At 40.0% G+C, this 20102-nt stretch overlaps 1 protein-coding gene across 1 annotated transcript; it reads left to right on the forward strand.

Moving 5' to 3' along the window:
- Positions 1 to 259: 259 nt before the first annotated feature.
- On the forward strand, positions 260 to 11887 carry CRELD2 (CRELD disulfide isomerase 2). Its single transcript, XM_015852047.3, has 10 exons — positions 260 to 492; positions 908 to 990; positions 1731 to 1841; positions 3921 to 4012; positions 4783 to 4959; positions 6978 to 7076; positions 8691 to 8768; positions 9119 to 9214; positions 10097 to 10237; positions 11317 to 11887. The coding sequence occupies exons 1-10, from the start codon at positions 337 to 339 to the stop codon at positions 11373 to 11375; spliced, it is 1092 nt and encodes a 363-aa protein (XP_015707533.2). The 5' UTR covers positions 260 to 336; the 3' UTR covers positions 11376 to 11887.
- The last annotated feature ends 8215 nt before the right edge of the window (positions 11888 to 20102 follow it).

Raw genomic sequence — 20102 nt, forward strand, 5'->3', positions numbered from 1 at the left:
CGATGGCGGCGCAGCCCGGCGTTACACCCGCCGCAACCTCCATCCCGCCCCGCCCCGCCCCGCTCTCTGTGCACGCGGGGGGCTCCGATTGGCCCGGAGCGTGGCGGCGGCTGATTGGACCACGTTCATCCTCTCCCCCCTCCCGTAACCAATGGCCGCTGGCAGTCGGAGCGTGCGTGGGGCTGACGCGGAAATCTGAATGGGGCTCGCGGCCGCTGTGTGTCCGGTTGCTGCGGGGCCGGGGGCGGGGCGAGGCGGTGCCGCGGGGCCGCGCTGAGCCGGGCTGGGAGCGCGGCCGGGCCGCCTGGCCCATCGTCCTGCAGCGCCGCGCTCGCCATGGGGCCCGGCGTCACGCCTCGCTCGCCGTTGGCCGCACTGTGCGCCGCGCTGCTCCTCCTGCTGTTGCTGCCGCCTCCCCCTGCTATGGGCGCCGGTGAGCGGCGGCGCCTGGCGTGCTCCACCTGCAGGGGCATCGTGGACAGGTTCAACCAGGTGGGCGGCGGGGATGAGGGCAGGGTGCAGGGTGTACGGTACAGGGTGCAGGGTGTACGGTGCAGGCGGGACCCTCGTCAGACCTCGCGGCTCTTTCCGCGCTCGGGAGCCGCTGGGAGCACCAGCTCAGGGCCCGGGTGGGCTCGGGCTCCGCTGGTGCTGTAATGCCGGTGGGTGTCCGCAGGTTCTGACAGGTGAGTGGGAAGCACCGCCCCCCGCAGCCCCGTGCTGTCACCTGCGGCCTCGAGTGCTGCCATCACCTCTGCTCCTTCACTTGTTGCTTATCGATTTGATCAGCTGCCTCAGAGCTTTGCTGAAGTGACTGTGACATCACGTAAGCAGATATTGCTGCCCTAAACTTGTGTTGGAAACACGAACTGCTGCTTAGATTTTGTTGGTGCTGTTAATTTTCCAGGGGTTGGCAGATACGGCGAAGAAGAATTTTGGTGGTGGAAACACTGCTTGGGAGGAGAAGACTCTGTCCAAGTACGAGTCCAGGTGAGCTCCTCAGCGCTCCTTTGGTTGGGTTATGTATCCTGTGCATGCCTTTACAGAACCAGTGCTAATCTGGTGCTTAAACACCAGAGCTAAAGCCTCATGTGTCCAAATCATGAATCCACACTGACTGAAATACGGCAGGTTATGTTGTGTCTGCGCTTCATAAAGACTGACGTCCCTTATTTGTGACCCATGATGCTTTATTGATTGTCCTAAACAGCGTGGACTTCATCTTGGTGTAGTGCCAGTCTTGTTTTACAATTAAAGCAGTAACCGCTCCCTGGAATTCACCGTTTGCTATTTCAGTACCAAATGGCAAAATGAAAGAGTGTCAGGTTGCTGCACTGCTTTGTGTATGTGTTTGATTATGGAGAGAAATGATCTGGCATCTTTCTTTCGAATTTCAAACTGGGTTTGTAATTTTAATTGGAACACTGAAGAGCAGGAGTAGATTTTCTGAACTTTATGAGCTTGTGTCAGGTATTAGCAATATCTAAAAATTACTGTCGAATTTGGTAGAAAAATCTGGTAAACCTACAGTCTGGCTACATAGTAAACACAATCTTCATAGTTACAGTGAAGTGAACTAGGTCTTTATTGTAATATTTATTCTGTCTTCGAGCTGGTTCAGAACACACTTTCAACTGATAAAATATTCTAGGCTGCAGGTCTCGCTTCTGTGCTTTGTGTGGTGCCAAATTAAACAGCAAATTAAACTCATGACTTTCCTTCTCTTGTAGTGAAATTCGACTTGTAGAGATCACGGAGAATCTCTGCGACAGCAGTAACTTTGAATGTAACAACATGGTAGAAGAGCATGAGGAACATATAGAGAAATGGTGGTTCAAACTGTAAGTATCTTTTTTGAGTGTAGATCTTTGTGCTGATAAATACGTAAGAGGGCAAAATACTAATGCTATATTCTGTGCCTGATCAGTAGGAGTATGTTAGTTGTAGCACAGAGATGAAAAGTGTGCAAGTCCACTTAATTCTTCTGACAGTTGGGAAATGTAGTTAGCTATGGAGATTCCAAGAGCTATCATGACGTGACCCTGAGCTATATGTTCCAAATTAAGTTTATTCAGGGCTGCTAATTGCAGCCACCTCTGAATGGAAGTAGGGTTTTGTTGCACAACATCTAAATACAATTTGGATGAGAAGAAAACCTCAGAGGACTTTTTTTTTTTTTTTTTTTTTGCTCAACAATTAATAATAATTTCTCTATTCAGTGATTTTAAATTCATTAAGTTAGTGTTATTTGTGTCATGTTAGTGCTGTAGCTTAAGTTTGCAAGATGCTAGACCAGGATTTTTCCAGACCCCAGGTAGTTTCCATCCTTCCGTTTAGTACAGGAATGCATGTTTTTCAGGAAGTGGTACTGAATGAATTGTGGTGGGGATCACCCTGTGTAGATTAAGGAGCTGGGGTTGGTACTGTGTACAGTCTCTTTCAGCATCTTCATCAGTGACCTGGATGAAGGGATGGAATGCACCCTCAGCAAATTCAGTGATGATCCAAAACTGGGAGGAGTGACTGACACAGTGAGACCTGGACAGGCTAGAGAGTTGGGTGGAGAGGAACCTGATGAGTTTCAGCAAGGACAAGTGTAGAGTCTGCCGTATTGGAGGAATAACTACGTGTGTCTGTACAGGTTAGGGGCTGATCTGCTGGAAGGGAGCTCTAAACAGAAGGACCCAGGTGTCCTGGTAGACATCAGGTTGACCATGAGCCTGCACTGTGCCCTTGTGGCCACGAAGGCCAATGATATCCTGGGGTGCATTAGAAAGAGTGTGGCCAGCAGGTCAATGGAAATGATCCTCCCCCTCTACTCTGCCCTGGTGAGTCCACATCTGGGCAGTTCAGGAAAGATGGGGAACTACTGGAGAGAGGAGAGCCACAAAGATAATGAGGGGCCTGGAGAAGACTGAGAGGGGATCTTATTGATGTATATAATTATCTAAGGCCAGGTGTCAGTGTGTGTGTGGCCAAGTTCTTTTTGGTGATGCTCAATGACAACAAAGGACAATGGGCAGAGGAAATTGAAGATGAGAAAAAACTTCTTTACTGTAAGCATGACAGAACTACCCAGAGAGGTTGTGGAGTTGTCTTCTGTGGGGATATTCAAGACCAGTCTAGATACTTTTCCTTTGCAACCTACTGTAGAGATCCTACTTAAGCAGAGGAGTTGGTCTAGGTGGTTTTTAGAGGTCACTTTTAACCTCTACAGTGTTGTAAGTTGGAAGTGTAAATGTAGCAGATACTGTGCCTGCTTGTAAAGTAATACTTAGTGCTTATATTGTTTATTGAGGATATATTCTAGTGCTGAAGTAATGCATAACTATTACTTCTTAATACATTTAAAAAAAACAAACAAACAAACAAACAAAAAACTTCCTAAATATTCCTTGATTCATGGCAAAAAAGAACAGGAATTTTAATATGCATCTTACCAAGAAGTCAGGTTCACAGTAATTTGAGCAAATGTTAGTATCTTCTTTTATCGTCTTTCTGAGGTAAATACAATACTTGTCTTTAAGACAACTATTATATTTAAGAGAAATACGTAAATGCACATGTCTGAATTTTATATAAACATACCCTAAGGAAAAAAAGAAAAAAGTGGAAGGAGATATCAAGAATGCACCAAAGTCATTTTGTTGATTACTCTTATTCCACTTTTCTTGTAAATAAAAACATGTGGAATCAGGTAATAGTATTTCAGTTTAGAAGGTTATTTTTTTTTAACAATGCCTAAAGTTAGAAGACTTTAAGCAATTGGTTCCTGAAATAAGGTCACTTCAGAAGAGAAGCTCCTAATCTTGTGTAACGTGCAATAGATTATGGTTGAGAGCGTGGACATTCAGTTGTTTAAGTTAACTGTTAAAAATCTTTGTTCTTTTTATTGATAAATGACTGTCTTTCATATGCAGAAAGAAGAAATATCCCGATTTGTTTAAGTGGTTTTGCATAGAAACTTTAGAAGTTTGTTGCCCACCTGGAACTTATGGACCAGATTGCCTTGGTAATTTTTCTTTTGAAGCACTTTTTCACTTGCTTAATAATATGGACATATGAAGTATGATATTTGGCTTTAGACAGCAGCTGCTGAGTAGTAAGTCTGTTTAGATACCGTTTCAGAAGGTATGTAAAGAGCAGTTCTCAGATGAGTTAAAGAAAGACAAATCATCCAAAACATTATTGGGGATTAAACAAAAAAATAATAATCATAAATAAGGATGAGTTGAAAAAGGAGTGGCAGAAACAGGTGGGAACATGCTTGGTTAGAAGTGAAGTCTGATAGAAGAGAAAGAAAGTGTTTTGGCCACTGAAATTTGTATGGATTATAAATCTGTAAAACTTTGCATGTTGTTAGAGTTTAGCTTTGGTGTCTTATTTGGCAATTGCTAAAAATTTAGTGTTAATTCCTGGTGTTGATCTATGAGATTATTGGTAGGTTCTTCCAGCTGCAGTTTGACCATTCTTAGGTACGTGGAATAAATAAAGACACCAGCTTTATCCCATAAGCTATAAAAATAGATAACATTCTAAGTCATGAAATTTATAGCTAAATTTCCCCGGAGACTGTTCCAAGTTCCTCTGTATTCTTAGATAGATATCCTAGTATTTTGGTTGCTCTCCGGGGATAAAGATTTGGAAATGGCATACAGTTATAGGTATATATTTTTCTGCTGTACTGTCTATGCAGAAGGGGGTGTGTGGGGAGGTTGTGGCTAAGAATAAGAAGTTATTTCCTTTTACACCTGATTTCAAAAATATTTTGATCCTTTTGAGCTTGTCGTGGTGGATCAGAAAGACCTTGCCATGGAAATGGCCACTGTGATGGTGATGGTACCCGAGGTGGAGATGGCACATGTAGCTGCAACAAGGAATACACAGGAGAATTTTGTATGGACTGTTCTAATGGTTACTACAGTAGCTTGAGAAATGACACGCATTCAGTTTGTACAGGTAATAAAATCATTGGCAACTGATAAGATCTTTGTCTTCCATCTTCTCTTTATTTTTTGGCAGACAAGGTAGAAACAATTTAAACAGGTAAGCGTAATAACTTTAAGTAGTTATGGGAAAATAGTCTTTGATTACTCAGGTTTAACCATGGAGGACTTGTCAGTCATGCTTATGGAATTCTGAGAATTCTGTAAGTCTCTTACCTAGACTAATTTTGATTTTTACCCTGTGTATTATTCCTCCTTCCTCTCTTTCCTTTTTTCTTTTTTTCTCTTTTTTTTTCTCCTTAAGAAGCAGAATTCATTTCTGTTGTGAGAGAAGACCAAGAATCAATTTTGTGCTGTTTCTTTAATCCCTTAAGGTATTGGACAAAAATCTTGGACAGAAGTGGCTGTTATTTCACTCCGATTTATAGGAGGGAGAAGAGGTACTTTGGTGTATGTATACCCAGCATGAAATTAGAAAACAACAGTTCAAATATTGGTCCTACCAGTTTATTACAAAGTTTAATCAGGGTGATTAGGAAGGGAAGGTAGGTGATAGAGAAGATAGAAAAAGGCAAGAATTGCATAAAGCAGGGATAGTCACTGCCAGGATCCAGCAGTGGTCCCGTTGCAAGACGTTCTGATGGTCCAAGGCAAAAGTGCAGGGGGGGAGAGCAGCAGCAGAGTGGCCAGCCTTGGGAAGCAAGTGGGTAGCAAGAAAGAGCTGCAGGGTAAGTCCAGGAGCAGGCAGCAGGATTCAGGTAGCAGGTCCAGGAGAGTCCATTAGTTAGCAGGACTTCCATAGTGAGGGATCTGATGGGAGACACCTTCAGAATGCAGACATCTTCAGTGTGCAGGTCTCAGTTCGTGAGGAACCTGATGTCCAAAAACCTCTCTTGTTCGTGTTGCGAGGAATCTGATGTCAGAAAACCTAATGTCATGCTTGGTAATCCCTCTTTTATCCTCCCTTTTTCCTGCTTATGTGAAATTCCTGGGTGTTTGGGTAAGAGTCATGTGCAGCGCCCCCTGAGATGGCCATCTTCCTCAAGATAAGCCCACACAAAAGGTTGCTTCCTAGACATTCATCTGCAGTTTCTCTCTCTCTCTCTCTCTCTCTCTCTCTCTCTCTCTCTCTCTCTCTCTTATTTCCCCTGGCTTTGTCCATCTGTGTCCCTCAGAGGAAGGATTTCTCAACCCTTGACCAGGACTTGCTTGGGCTTGTTCATCTGTGTCCTTCAGCAAGCTTTGAGTCAATGGTATAAAAGAATAATCTCTTAGAGCTGCATTGTGAACTATTTTAACGGCTGGTTTCACCTCATGTCTCAAATACACGTAGCTGGATTAAATAGGCATGGAAACTGCACATCAGTACTAAAGACTGTGTTGATTCCAATTAAATACATTTTAGCTCAATTATGAAACAGTTCATCAGGCTGTACATATCATATGTTACCTTTTTTCAGCTATTTTTATGTTTTGAATAAGATTCTGTAGCAACTGAATCCTGATGGTGAGATTTATTTATTTTTTTATATTATTTCTTCATCTAGTAATTCTTCCATTTAGTTTGTTTTATATTATGACATAACATGCAGTCAGTCAGCTGGATTTATGGTGTGTTTTGTTGTTTTCTGAAGAGTAGTATTGCTTCACGCATTGGCTTAATAGGCAGCTGCAAATGAAATTATTTGAGAACAGTATAAATGGGTGCTGGCTTGTTCTTGATCTTCCCAGATATTTCAGAAACTGAACATACTTTTTGTCAGTATAATTGCATGACACTCCATTTTAAATGATGAAGGAATCTGTAGTAGCCAGGTTTGGCTTCCTGTACTTTTGGTAGGACAGAGCTGCCCTTTTGTGAATTATATCTCCACAAAGTCAAGTTTTAATCTTGCGAATCCAGGACTCAGACTACTAAAACAGGATGGTTTCTAGTAAATCCTAAATAAGTTTTTCTTTGAGAATGCATAAGCATTAACTCATATTGGAATCTCTCAACATAGCTCACATTGTGGTTTTCTGTCATCTCAGCCTGCCACACTGCTTGTAAAACTTGTACTGGTTCAAGTAACAAGGACTGCCAAGACTGTAAAGAAGGCTGGATCAAAAATGAAGAAGCGGCTTGTGTGGGTGAGTAATGCTTACTACACTTAAAGTAGGTTTTGCAGCAACACTGGCTGATAAAATTAGATTGCATGAAGTTTTATAGTATTTTTATGAGCGTGTTCTATGAAATCCATTGGCTTAGGTTTCTACATTTGTAGTTTCTCATTTCCAAACTTGTTTCACGTGGGAGCAATGTGGTATTTCTTCCCCACTGATCACCAGTTTCTAGCTCAGTATTTCTATCTTGGGAGATATATACGGAACATTTAAGGAAAAACTGCAGGACTGCAGTAATGTGAGAGTAACACATTCACTCAAATTAAGTAACAGTCATGAGTACATGAAATATGCCATAGCAAACTGATCACATCAAACTAGCAGAATACATTTACAATAGTGTCTGGAAGCATTATATTAGAAGTTATGTAAATATAACTTCTTTTGTAATGTGTTAATGTGAATTAAGATTTGAATTGCTGCTAATGCAACACCTGCCTTGTCAATGGTAGAACACAGTAAGAAGTTCTTAAAGTACTCTATTACCGTCTTCTATACAGCTCCTTTTTTTCCACATTGCAGCTGTTAAAGTACAAGCCAGTTAATAAGTTAAAAGGAATCATGTTGGCAGCAACTACAACTGAAATAGCTTTTTTTAAACCAAATCTTTTTCAGTAATGAATACCATTGTGCTCTTTCCTTGAATTTACAAGACCAGAATATTTTAACTTTCTGGGTAAAACTGTTTTGGCTTGGCTGGTTTGGTCCATAACTTTGTTTTATTTTTCAGTTTGCTCTTTGTGGAAAACGATGGGCTTTAGTTGTGTGAATTTCTTGTTGTCTTTTTCTTGTTTTTCTTAGTAAATACTTCTAAAAGTTCCGTAGTTTGGTCTGACAGGATAGAGTAATCAAAGTATTTGTAAGGGTAGCTAATTGTAAAGGTATTGACCAAGACGGTGGTAAATAGCCAAAGGTTATTAGCAAAAGAAAACTCAGCAATGTTGATACCTTGACTGGAAAGCTGAGACAGTCTCCACTGGGGAGCAGTCTCCAAGAGATGCTGCCTCAGTGGTGGTAAGCCCTTAAATGAGGTCTCAGAGGAGGTGGAGTCAAAGTCCACCCCTTCCGGGAGCACAGCTAGATTACTCTCACCTGTGCTCCCACAGCTGACCCAACACTCGCCTCAGTTGATTAGTTAGTGGTTCAAGATGTGATTTCCCATACAGTATTTCAGAAGGGTACTCAGTTTTGCCTGTATTTATGCTTTTTATGCAGATAGTGTAACACTGACTTGAAAATTACAAGGATGGCAGGTATCCTGGAAGCTTTGTTTAACTCCATCTCTTGAATTTCTGATACATCTGTTGTTGTCATCACAGAACAGCTTCTGCAGATCACAGTTTTCATTTGTTAATATAACTTTATACTGAAGAAAACAGTAACTAAATTATCGTGTTACTTTATTTGCAATTGCATTACCTAAAGATAAGCTCATTGTAGTGATTGTTCTCAATTCTTTTCAAGCTTATAGCTTTTGTGGGCCAGTTATTACATGATATCTTAAGTATAGCATTTGAATATTAATCTGTCTTTTTAATTGTGACTACTATTTCAGGTAACTTTTTGCTCTTTATATTACAGATTTAGATGAATGTGCCTCTTCTCCTTGCAAAGATGAGCAGTATTGTTTGAACACAGATGGATCTTTCTCATGCAAAGGTTTTGTTTTGATCTGCTTGTATAGTAAACTGTCTAGAATCTTAATAGTATGCTAGAGAAGGCATTTAGTACCATGTGGTCTGATTCTGTCTGGGCTTAGGGAGGATGAGGCTTTAGACCTGTCATGTGAGTAAGGTGAGACTTTTATGGCTCTTTCTTGTCTGGGTAATCTGACTGATTTCAAGGGTGTTATTTTAAGACTGAGATAGTTGAATTTTTATATTTAATTATTTTATCTGAAGTGTGGGTATACTGGCTGACTTTAAGGGAGGGGTTATTTTAAAACTGAAGTGTAATTTTAAAACTGAAGTATAATAACATAATTTTGATGCTTGAAATATTTTCTTTAGCATGTGATGCTAGCTGTGTAGGTTGCACAGGAGAAGGTTCTGACAAGTGTAAGACCTGCGCATCTGGATACACGAAGGAAGATGAGAAGTGTACAGGTTGGTGGATTGAACAGGATATAGCTAGGTGCCAGTCAACACACTGTTAAGTCACATTGAGAAGCTGTTAAAGCACTTTCACTTCAGTATGATTCAGGTTTCAAACCTATCAGAATAATTCTAGTTGTTGTGATATTAGCAGTAAAGATTCTATAATGTTTTTGGGTTTTTTTTTATTTTGTTAAGCTAATATGCATGATAAAGTTTAAAGCTGAAACTTTCCAACAAAAAGATAAAATTATTTTGTAGCCAATTCCAGAAACAAATGCACAAATACTGTCAGCTACATATCACTTCACTAGAAGTCTGTCTGTAGTCATTTATTTTACAGAAAAGACAGTATGCAGTACAGTCTTTTTTTTGGATCCATTAGTGTCCAAATTCCAGTGATAATAATTTGCAGTGAATTGTAACACATGAAGTAAGAGGGCAATCAAAGCTTCTCAGTGTGGGAGAGAATAGGGTACACAATCTTAAATAGCTTTTAACTGTGATGGTGAAGTATTTACAAGATCCCTTCTGTTTTGTTGCACCTTGGTGGCATGGACAGAAAGTGACAATGGGAAATCTGCAGTAGGTTAAGATGAATGCTGTAGTTTAATTGATTTCCTGATGTAAGACCTGCAAAACATAAAATGTTTTTGTCTGAATAAGTCTGAAGCAGTCTGAAATATGGCAAATTTTTACCTTAGTAAAAATTTACTTCAGTAGGAGTCAAATCTGTTGCAGCAGCATTCTGCTATTCAGTGTCTTTAGTAAGCAATTAACTGCTATGGTGGAAGTGTCCTGAGATGGAATTTTGTTTGAGCATAACTAACTTATATAACAAAACCACAGCAATGGACTTGTTAATTTCTTTTCCTCTCTCTATCCTGTCTCTAGATATAGATGAGTGTAACCTTTCAGAAAAGGTATGCACGAAGGAGAATGAAGACTGTGTTAATACTCCAGGTAGTTATAAGTGTGTATGTTCAGAAGGGTTTGAAGATAAGGATGGAACATGTGTTCAAACTGTAAAAACAGGCAAGTGACTTTCTAATGACAAATTTTTAAATATATACATAGATGGAGGTGTGTTTCTGACTAATGATCTTGCCACTTGTAAATTATTCTGTGTAACTTATTATCTTTCTAAAGCTCTAGTCTGTCTCAGGTTGTTGCAGTTGGCCGTGTATTCTGGCATGCATGTTTTCTTGCTCAAAAATGGGTGCTTTTTAAACGTCATGTTCCCATGTTGTATTTTGTTTAAATGAAGGTTATGTTTGTAAGTCACTAGGTTTCATTAATGTGAACTAACAGATCACTACTACCACAAAAGCAAGGTTGCCTGCCTCGTTGCTTTTTTCTTCATTATTAATTATGACTTAGAGGCTTTATCTGAATGTACACAGAACGCACAAGAATCAGAACTGGTGAATCTTTCATTAATGAAGTTGTGAAGATCTTTGCAGTACTATACAGTATTGCCCTTTAAGGTCTTTCATTTAACTTCACTCTGTACTTACTGTTCTTATTAGTCCTTTTTCAAAAACAAATGAAAAAACTTGAAAATGCATGGTAACATCTGCTGAATATTTGCATGCATGAAAGCTGCATAACTATGATTTTAATGTGGCCTGACACTTTATGAAAGTAAAAGCACAATGAACAAGTTACAGTGTGAACTAACGTTTTCTTGTAGTGATGCTGTTAACCACATGATAAAGCTGCTCTGTTTTTTAAGGGCTGTTTTGACATCTGAACCATGCGCTCTGCAATATAGAACATGATTCTGAGTAATTCTTGCTTTTTATGTTGAAATATCTGAATGTCTTATGGGAGGTCCTGTGGAAAAGTTTGAAATGGAAGTAGCTGTACTGCTTTTATCTTTCACTACCACTGTGAAACCAGTGTGCTTGAATCTTTTGTTTGCTTCTGGTAAAAATTTCATTAGCATGGGCTTGCTGGTGCAAATAACTCTTTTATATGACTTTATGCCTTGTTTGGTCTTGTAAAATATGTTGATTTGGGGTTTCCCTTTTAAAAATTCTTCATTTAAAAAGCTGTGATGTAGTTAATAGTACATACTCATTTTTGTGTTCTAACAATACCTAATTTCACAGGAGAGGAAATGGAGACTGAAGCAACTGAGCCTTCACATACGGGACATGAGGACTTATGATCTGCATTCAGAACCAAAAGACATTCCTGTTCTCAAGTTCTAAATTATTGGACTAAGCCTGTGCTAGCTGACATACTGTGGGAATGGTATTAAACATGCAGGCTACCATTAAGGTTTTTGTTTTTTTTAAAGGTGATAAACTGCTCTTTAAGCTGCATTTCTTTATTCTTAAATGCCACTTTTTATATAGTTCTCTAAGAACAACAGTCTAGATGGGTAAGTATTTGAATTAACATAAATTGCACCCAACAGTAGTAAAGAAATTGAAGGTTTCTCATTCTAGTGCCTACTGGTAATTATCATCTTTTTTTGGAAGGACTTAGTTGCACTTCATAATTCAAGAAAAAAAATCGAAACTGAATCATCTTTTTTGACGTGAGAAATATTTCTGTAACTGAAATACAGCATTTATAAATTGTGAAAGAGGAGATCTCTTTGAGGGGAAGAAAAACACTGTTCCCTTAAATTAGAATGCCTACTACTGCATTCAATAAAAGTTTATTTTGTTGGAATGTGCCTTAAAATTTTTAAAATGTTAGTACCTTGCTGTGTGGTCATGTCTGCTTTTTGTTTGGACAGTGGAAGAGGTTAAAAAAAAATACAGAACCTTATAAGCCTTATTGGCGCCTCCAGTGGCGCAGTGGTAGGAATGCCGCTTGCAACACTGGGGCCCAGGGTTCGAATCCCCCCTGTGGCGCAAGTGGTAGAAGTGCCACTCTGCTACACAGGAGGCTCGAATCCCGGGGGTTGGACTCGATGATCTCTAAGGTCCCTTCCAACCCGCATGAGACTGTGATACTGTGATAAGCTCTGTATTTCTGTTCAGCGCTGGATGCCTTTTGTAAGTTGTGCCAGAGTGTACATTTTTGGGGGGAAATGTAATTCTTAGAGGAAAATAATGTCAAATAGCTTTCCAAAGGCAGGTAGGCATATCTTTCTTCCAGATACTCGCATTAAGTGTATAAAATTATAAAGAGATGAAAAGTAAGCTTGGCTAATACTGGCAGTCCATATCTCAGAGTTGTTATGCGAGTGAACTCTGAAAGTGATGAAATCTTAGTTTCCACTACCATCTACTGCTGCAGGTAGTAGTTTCTCGTCTTTTTCAGAGCAAGCATATTACAAACAATTTATCTTGTTTCTTTTGCCATTTTGGAAATAAAGCTAATAAGTATAGCATGAAATACATTCCCACATTGTCCCTAGGCAAGTATTAGAGCTAAAATTATTGTGCTGTTCTGCGGGACCATCAAAGCTGTAAATAAAGCAAGGACCAGCCTGCTGCAGCGTTTTAAGTTTAGATAGAAGTGAGTAGAGTCTGGAAGTGGTAGATACTGGGAGCATGATGAGGTAGTATAGAATGCTGATAAAAAGAACATAGTATAAGCTTGACAGTGAAGATGTTATTGTCAAGAAACCTTCAACAGTACCCTCAGGTAAATGAAAGTACAAAGGTCCTACCATACAACGAGACCTGGAAAGGCTGGAGGTTTACACAGGGAGTAACCTGATGAGGTTTAACAAGAGTAAGCGTAGAGTCTTGCGCCTGGGGAGGAATAACTGCATACATCAGGACTGGTTAGGGGATGACCTGCTGGAGAGGAGCTCTGAGGAGAAGGACCTGAGGGTCCTGGTGGACAACAGGTTGTCCTTAAACCAGCAGCGTACCCTTGTGGCCATGTTTACTGAGCTACATATTTCATAGACGTCTAACAGTAAGTATGCTGCTGCACTGCTGAGTTTCTAGAGTCAGTCTTGTTTTGTTCTGTATCCTTGCTTTACTGCTTCAGACCATAATTGCACTTCATTTTAAAAGTCAGAACTAAGAATTGTTCTGACTGAATATTGGTTTTTTGGCCCTCCAATGTGAATATAATGAGAAGTGGGCTCTTAATTTTTATTTTTATTATTTTTTTTTTCCTTTTTCTCATCATCTCAAAATGAGCATGGAAGGTGGGAAGTACACTACTCATAAGTTTCCAAGCACTGTACAGAAAGGTTCTCTGTTAGGTTATAATTGAACCCTACAGAAGATTCATATTGGACTTAGATGGAGACACCTTCCAGGAACAAGAAATTTGTCAAGATGCTGGTCACGGTAAAATGAGGGCTGCTCTGAAAGTAGTGCTTCCTATTTTATTATGTTGGCCTACAGCATCAGAGGTAAGTGTTGGTGGTATGGCAGTAGAGGTTGCACCAACATGCTGTTATGTTTTGTTGTCATGTAATAGATGGCAGCAGAGGGACAGTTTGACAGAGTGGTATCTAACATGGAAGTACATGTGGAGCAAAGGTGTATCATTGAATTCCTCCATGCAGAAACTGCAATGTACCACAAAAATACTACATGCATTACTCAAATTTTTGGTTTTTAACCTTATTTCATGTCCAAATGTGAAGTTTTTTTGTGTCAAGCTGCCTGTCACCCTTCAGCATTTAACTGACCATGAAGTAATGAAATTACTTAATTTCTCAATGAATTGGTAGTCTTAATGTTTGAAAAAGTCTTTGCTCTTTTTCTGTCAGTTTAGCTATAATAACGGAAGTGAAACAGATTCTCTTATTTTTCTTAGTATAGTGTCCAAAATTGATGTTCAAGCTTAGTTTATGAGATCTGGAAATTCAGAGAGACCATTATTAGTATGTTGAGAAATCCATGCACTGAAAACCTTAACGTTGCTCAGAGAATCATGGAATGAGTGCATTAAAAAGAACTACCAAAAAAAAATAAATAAATAAAAAAAAAATCCTTTTGTTGAGCATCAGGATGTTCATGTTGGCCAGTTTCTTTGTTTTGTCAAGGTCCCTCTGAAGGGCGCACAACCATTTGGTCAGTCCGCTAATACTCCTGGTTTTGTGTTGTGTGCAGACTTGCCAGGAGTGGGTCCTGTTCCATCCTCCAGGTCATTAATGAAGGTATTAATATGGGCCTCAGGATCAACCCCTGGGAAATGCCACCTTTACAGACCCATGTCATACAGACCCTGATCCAGGGGATCAGGCCTAGCCAGCATGGTGCATGAAGGGCAGGTCCTGTTTGACCAACCTGATCTCCTTCTGTGATCTAGTGATCCATCTGGTGGATGAGGGAAAGGCTTTTGATGTGGTCTACCTAGACTTTGGCAAAGCCTCTGACACTGTCTTCCACAGTATTCTCCTGCCGAAGCTGGCTTGAATAGGTACACTCTTGGCTGGGTAAGGAGCTGGCTGGACAGCCGGGCTCAGAGAGTGGTGGTGAATGGAGTTAAAGCCAGCTGGCAACCGGTCACGAGTGGTGTTCCCCAAGGGTTGGTGCTGGGGCCTGTCTTCTTCAAATTTTTATTAATGTCCTGGATGAGGGCATCGAGTGCACCCTCAGTAAGTTTGCATATGACACCAAATTGGCTGGAAACATGGATCTGCCTGGGGGTAGCGAGGCCCTACAGAGGGATCTGGACAGGCTGGAGAGCTGGGCTGAAGCCAATGGGATGAGGTTCAACATGACCAAATGCTGCATCCTGCACTTTGGCTACAACAACCCCGAGTGACGCTACAGGCTTGGGGCGGAGTGGCTGGAAGACTGTGTAGAGGAAATGGGCCTGGGGCTATTGATTGATGGTCGGCTGAACGTGAGCCGATGGTGTGCCCAGGTGGCTGAGAAGGCCAATGGCATCCTGGCTTGCATCAGAAACAGTGTTGCCAGCAGGAGCAGAGGATTGTGTCCCCCTGTACTCAGCACTGGTGAGGCTGTATCTTGAGTATGGTGTCCAGTTTTGGGGCCCTCACTGCAAGAAAGACATTGGGGCCCTGGAACGCGTTCAGAGGAGGGCTACAAAGCTGGTGAGGGGTCTGGAGCACAGGCCTTATGAGGAGCGGCTGAAGGAGCTGGGAATGTTCAGCCTGGAGGAGGCTCAGGGGAGATGTTATTGCTCTCTAACTTCCTGAAGGGAGGCTGTAGTGAGCTGGGGGTCGGCCTCTTATCTCATGTCATTAGTGATAGGACCTGAGGGAATGGTTTCAAGCTGCAGCAGGGGAGACTCAGGCTGGACATTAGAAAATATTACTTCTCAGAAAGGGTGGTCAGGCACTGGAATGGACTGCCCAGAGAGGTGGTGGAGTCACCGACCCTGGGGGTGTTCAAGGGATGACTGGATGTTGTGTTGAGAGACATGGTTTAGTGGGAGATACTGGTAATAGGTGAATGGTTGGTCTGGACGATCATTTAGGTCTTTTCCAACCTTGGTGATTCTGTGATAACTAAGTGCTGCATCTTTGATCACAACCCTCTGAGCCAGGCAGTTCAGCCAGTTTTCAGTCCACATCATTATCTGTTTATCTAGCTTATGTTTGAATTTATCAGTGAAGATGTCAACGGACAGTGTGAAAGACCTTGCTTAAAGTCAAGGTAAACAACATCCAGTGCTCTGTGCGCGTCCATCAAGCTTGTTTTGTTGTAGAATTTACTTTCTGCAAGTCCTTAGGCACCTTTTCCAATTATCACTTTTCAAAGATGATTAAGAGTAGCTTTGCAAGAACATTGGCTAGCCTTGTGTGCATCCCATCAGACCCAATGGACTAGTGTATGACTGTTTGTTGAAATGTTTCCTAATCTGATCCTCTTTCAGGTGTCTTCCTTATTCCAGATATTGACATAGGCTTGGGAATCTTGAAAACAAATATTGCCAGTAAAGACCAAAGCAAAGAAGTCACTTATTACTTTGGCCTTTTCTGTGTCCTGTCACCCAATACCCAATTGTTCAGCAGCAGGCAATTTTCTGTCACCTTTCACTTTCTGCTTACATATTTGCTGTAGATAGGCCTGTAGTAGCCCTTGTTCTTCAAATTCCTTACCTGGTTCTACTTCCGGATAGTCTTTGACTTTCTTGACCCCATCTTTTCGTGTTTAGACAGTATCTCTGTATTCCTCTGGGGTCACCTGGTCACCTGCCCTATTTCCACACCTCATTCACTCCTATGTATATATGGGAGGGGGGGCACACACACTTTAAACTGAATAGTTTCACATTAATTTTTAGGTATCTTCTAAGACTCCAGTTTGGGTCCTGTTATTCTTGCCTGTTGTGCATGGCTGTAAGAAAGAAGTTATTTCAAGTTTCATTTTTTTAACGTTGTTTCTCTTCAATATTTCTAAGTTAAAAATAAATAAATAAATAAATAAAATGAAATGAAAATTAGTGGTGAGATCAGGAGGAGGAACGTGTACCCAACCAAATAAATAAGATGGTCTGTATGTATTTTTTCTACAGTAAGAAAGACTGCTCAAAAGTGGGTATGTGAATAGGCAATTTGATCTTCTAACCAGAGGGACCTTGTGGGTCATCTTATTTTTGCCCAACAAAGCCAACTGGGATTGTTGTTTGTGACATCTGAAAACATACCAAGTTACAAAATTGATGCAATATCTTTTCAATCATTCCCTTTGGTTTTATGTATCAAAATGTATTGTCAGGTACTCTTTATAGTAGTTATTTTTAATGACTGGCAAAACAAATACCATCTTGCATGCAGCTGTGCTTATAGCCTCATTTGTTTAAGGCAATATGCAAACAATGAAGATGGTACTCTGCAAGAGCTTTGCCTTGCAAAAGGTGGAGGAGGAAGTGTTTCAAAGAACTGAGACTGATCTACAGTATCTAACATAAATAATAAGGGGATTTTTTTTAGCTTACTTTCATTTTAATTTATTTTTTATTCTTTTAGTTCTGATCTGGATAATAACACATTTTCATATTTTCAAGCACTGAAGCAAAGAAGGCTAAAACCTATCGTTTAGAAAACAGTAACTGAGACTTTAACATAAAATGTTTCCCAAAGGAAATGGCCAACCATAAACCATGTGTGAAGTGAAGGATGTAGTTTCAGTCCACTTTAGCTTGCTTGGGCTTGAGAAATTAATTCAGAATTCTTTCTGTACAAGTGTGCTTCCCAGGGTCTTTATGATAGAAAGCTTAGCTTTGGCTGCCCAGCTTTAGTAAATAGATCTCACATCACTGGGGAAAGTGAGAAGTGATCAAGTGTACAAAGCCACTCTCAGACTAGTGTGGCTTAGTATCCACATCAATAGCAATATTTTGGTACACTTTAATGCTTTAGTCCAGGAGTATTAAGCCTCATTTTCCTTTCTGTATCTATTTTTGTAACTATAAATCTAAATGGTTGTGTATTTAAAAGGTACTGTCACAGTTAGTTATATGCAAATGTACTTCTTGAGCCATATAAATTAATAATCACCTTTCTGTTTCAGTACTTCATAGCTTTCTTTTGTTATATTTATACATTGTGGTATATATAGTTCTCAATTTTTTCTTCAGCAGTTAACATAAATTCTTCCTATCTAATTTCAAAGTTGCAACAAGAAATTAAATTACTGTGTGAACTGGAAAAGTTGGAAAAACTTCCTGTTGGCTCACAAGAGAGACAGATGAGTCATTAGGACACAAGCTGTTCTATCTTTTAGGACATAATTCTCTTATCAATTCACTACACATTGTTCATACAAAATAAACAGTGTCCCCAGAATAAGTCTTATTTTATGTTAAAGCTCTTCACGCAGATGGTGTTTGACAGGCTGTTTGACAAGGCAGCCATCCTAATGGGATGACAGCTCTGGAATTCCCGTTGCTTGGGAAAGAGAAGTCTGTAATAATCACAGTTCGATGTTGCTCCAGGCATTCTCTTTGTAGATGATAAATGTTGCTACACAGCTGTTTGCCCCATGCAGAGATGCACAGCTGTGCTGCACCAGGAAAGGAGCCTATCTCTACAGCGCTATTTCAGTAGCTTGTGCCGCACACTTTTGCAACTTCCAAGTAGAGCCAGCAGAGGGTACTCTTAAGCTTCCCAGAAGATGCTACATTGCTTCATGAGGCCTTCATTGCAAACTGAGTTATTGTACCGAGTGTAGGGATAGAAATGTCCTTTCTTTAGTGACAATACATGGGCCTGATTGAAGATAAGTAAAACTGATGAATAGTTCATATACTTAATATATTTTCTACACCATGTTCTTTCCAAAACCACAAACAACTGAGATCTTCTCAATCATATTAAAATAACGTGAACTTAAAAATGGGAAATTTCACCATGAAAGGGACCTCAGGACCTCCTGTCCAAGCAGCCATGAGGTGTGACCATCTGTCTCATCTGCTCTTGAAAAATCTCTAAGGATGGAGGTTGCACAATATTTTTGACAACTGTCTTCATGATCAAAATGTTTTTCTATATGCTTAGTCTCAGCCAGTATTGTTCTAGTTTATGTCTGTTGTCTCTTGCACTGGTGCCATACACTGTAGAGTAAATCCTTGACCTCCTGGCTCTATTCTTGTTAATACAGCCCAAGAGATTGGTGGCTTTCTCTGCTGCCAAGACACTGCTGGCTTATGGTCATCTTGTTGCCCACTAGCACCCTCAGGCCCTTTCCCACAGAGCTTCTTCCCAGCCTGCAGTCCCCAGCCTAACTGCGAGGAGTTCTTCCTTACTGAGTGCAGGAATGTACAATAGAGATTTATACATAAATTCACTACAAACAAAACTGTAAAATTAGATTGTGATGTTTTATCTTTTCTTTAAAATGTAATACTTGAAGAAAAAATGTCTTTATCTTACATAGCTTACATATGTCTAGTGTGAGTTGATAGTCAAAAAGATATAGTATGAGTGCGCTGTTTGTTATACCAGACAAAATTATACAGACTGAATAGTAAGTACAATCTTCATTTTTAAAGGCTCATAATCTTTCTCTGTAAAACTTGTCATTACTCACTTGTACAAACTCAGTTTATTCAAAGAATAGAATGATTTGCTCTCCCTGCTTTTCAGTCTTTCTTTGTCAGTTATATCAACAGTTGTTCCAGTTGTCTCTAGCTGGATGTTTTCTACAGACTAGAGGCAAAGCAGTGATGTAGCCAGAAACAACTGGAAATGCTTCAGGATTTTTTACTGCCACATCTGGAGCTCCTGGAATCATCAGAGCACTAACAGTATTGGGACCACATTTTTGATCAATTTGCAACCTGGTACCACCTGAAACAAATGTACTTTAATAGGAGCTGGTTACTTATTAACAACAGAATAGCATCATTTTGTAGACTCTTGACATTACAGCCAATTAAATTCTACCTCTTTCTTCTAAAAAACCTTGTGGAAATATACTGGGACACCAGCAAAAGCCTGGGTGAATGTTGTTGTCTAGTATACCACCCCTTGTATTTAATTTTTTACAAGCAGATCATTAGGGGAAAGAAAGAGATAGCAAGGAGGGAATGAGGCACTGGAATGTGTATAGACCAGACAGTTAACATTTTTGTTCCTGAAGGAAGGTGAGATCAATCTTTTTCACCTTAAAGTTAGTTTAGTTTTCCAGCCATCACTGCTTTAAATAAGCAACATTAAAACTCTAATTCTTATTTGTCACTGTTGTGATGACCAAAGAATATGATAAAAATGCTAAAGATAACAATTACCAACATGATTTCAGGTTAGCATGAGGTATATGCATTGCTTCAAACATAAATTCATGTATGTGTATTTTATATATGTATACATGCTTATGCCTTCTTATTTCACCTGGTTTAGGTACTCTTCAGGAAAAAAAACAAAAAAACGTAAATCCATACAAACACATTAATCTATTTTTATACAGGAATGTGTATGGCACAATTGGAAAGTATTAAGTGCCAAACTGATATACAACTCTTCCCATAAAACCTGTAGTACTTAAGCATAAGT

The sequence above is a fragment of the Coturnix japonica genome, chromosome 1, assembly GCF_054131305.1.
Source record: "Coturnix japonica strain WE chromosome 1, WE-NBRP24, whole genome shotgun sequence".
NCBI lineage: Eukaryota > Metazoa > Chordata > Aves > Galliformes > Phasianidae > Coturnix > Coturnix japonica.

What these genes read in the sequence shown, in the direction of transcription:
- CRELD2 (XM_015852047.3), top strand. Translation starts at nt 337, where the DNA reads ATGGGGCCCGGCGTCACGCCTCGCTCGCCGTTGGCCGCACTGTGCGCC. An exon ending in CTGTCCAAGTACGAGTCCAG is followed by an intron (nt 991 to 1,730) that starts GTGAGCTCCTCA and finishes CTTCTCTTGTAG; the next exon opens with TGAAATTCGACTTGTAGAGA. An exon ending in TGGATCTTTCTCATGCAAAG is followed by an intron (nt 8,769 to 9,118) that starts GTTTTGTTTTGA and finishes TATTTTCTTTAG; the next exon opens with CATGTGATGCTAGCTGTGTA.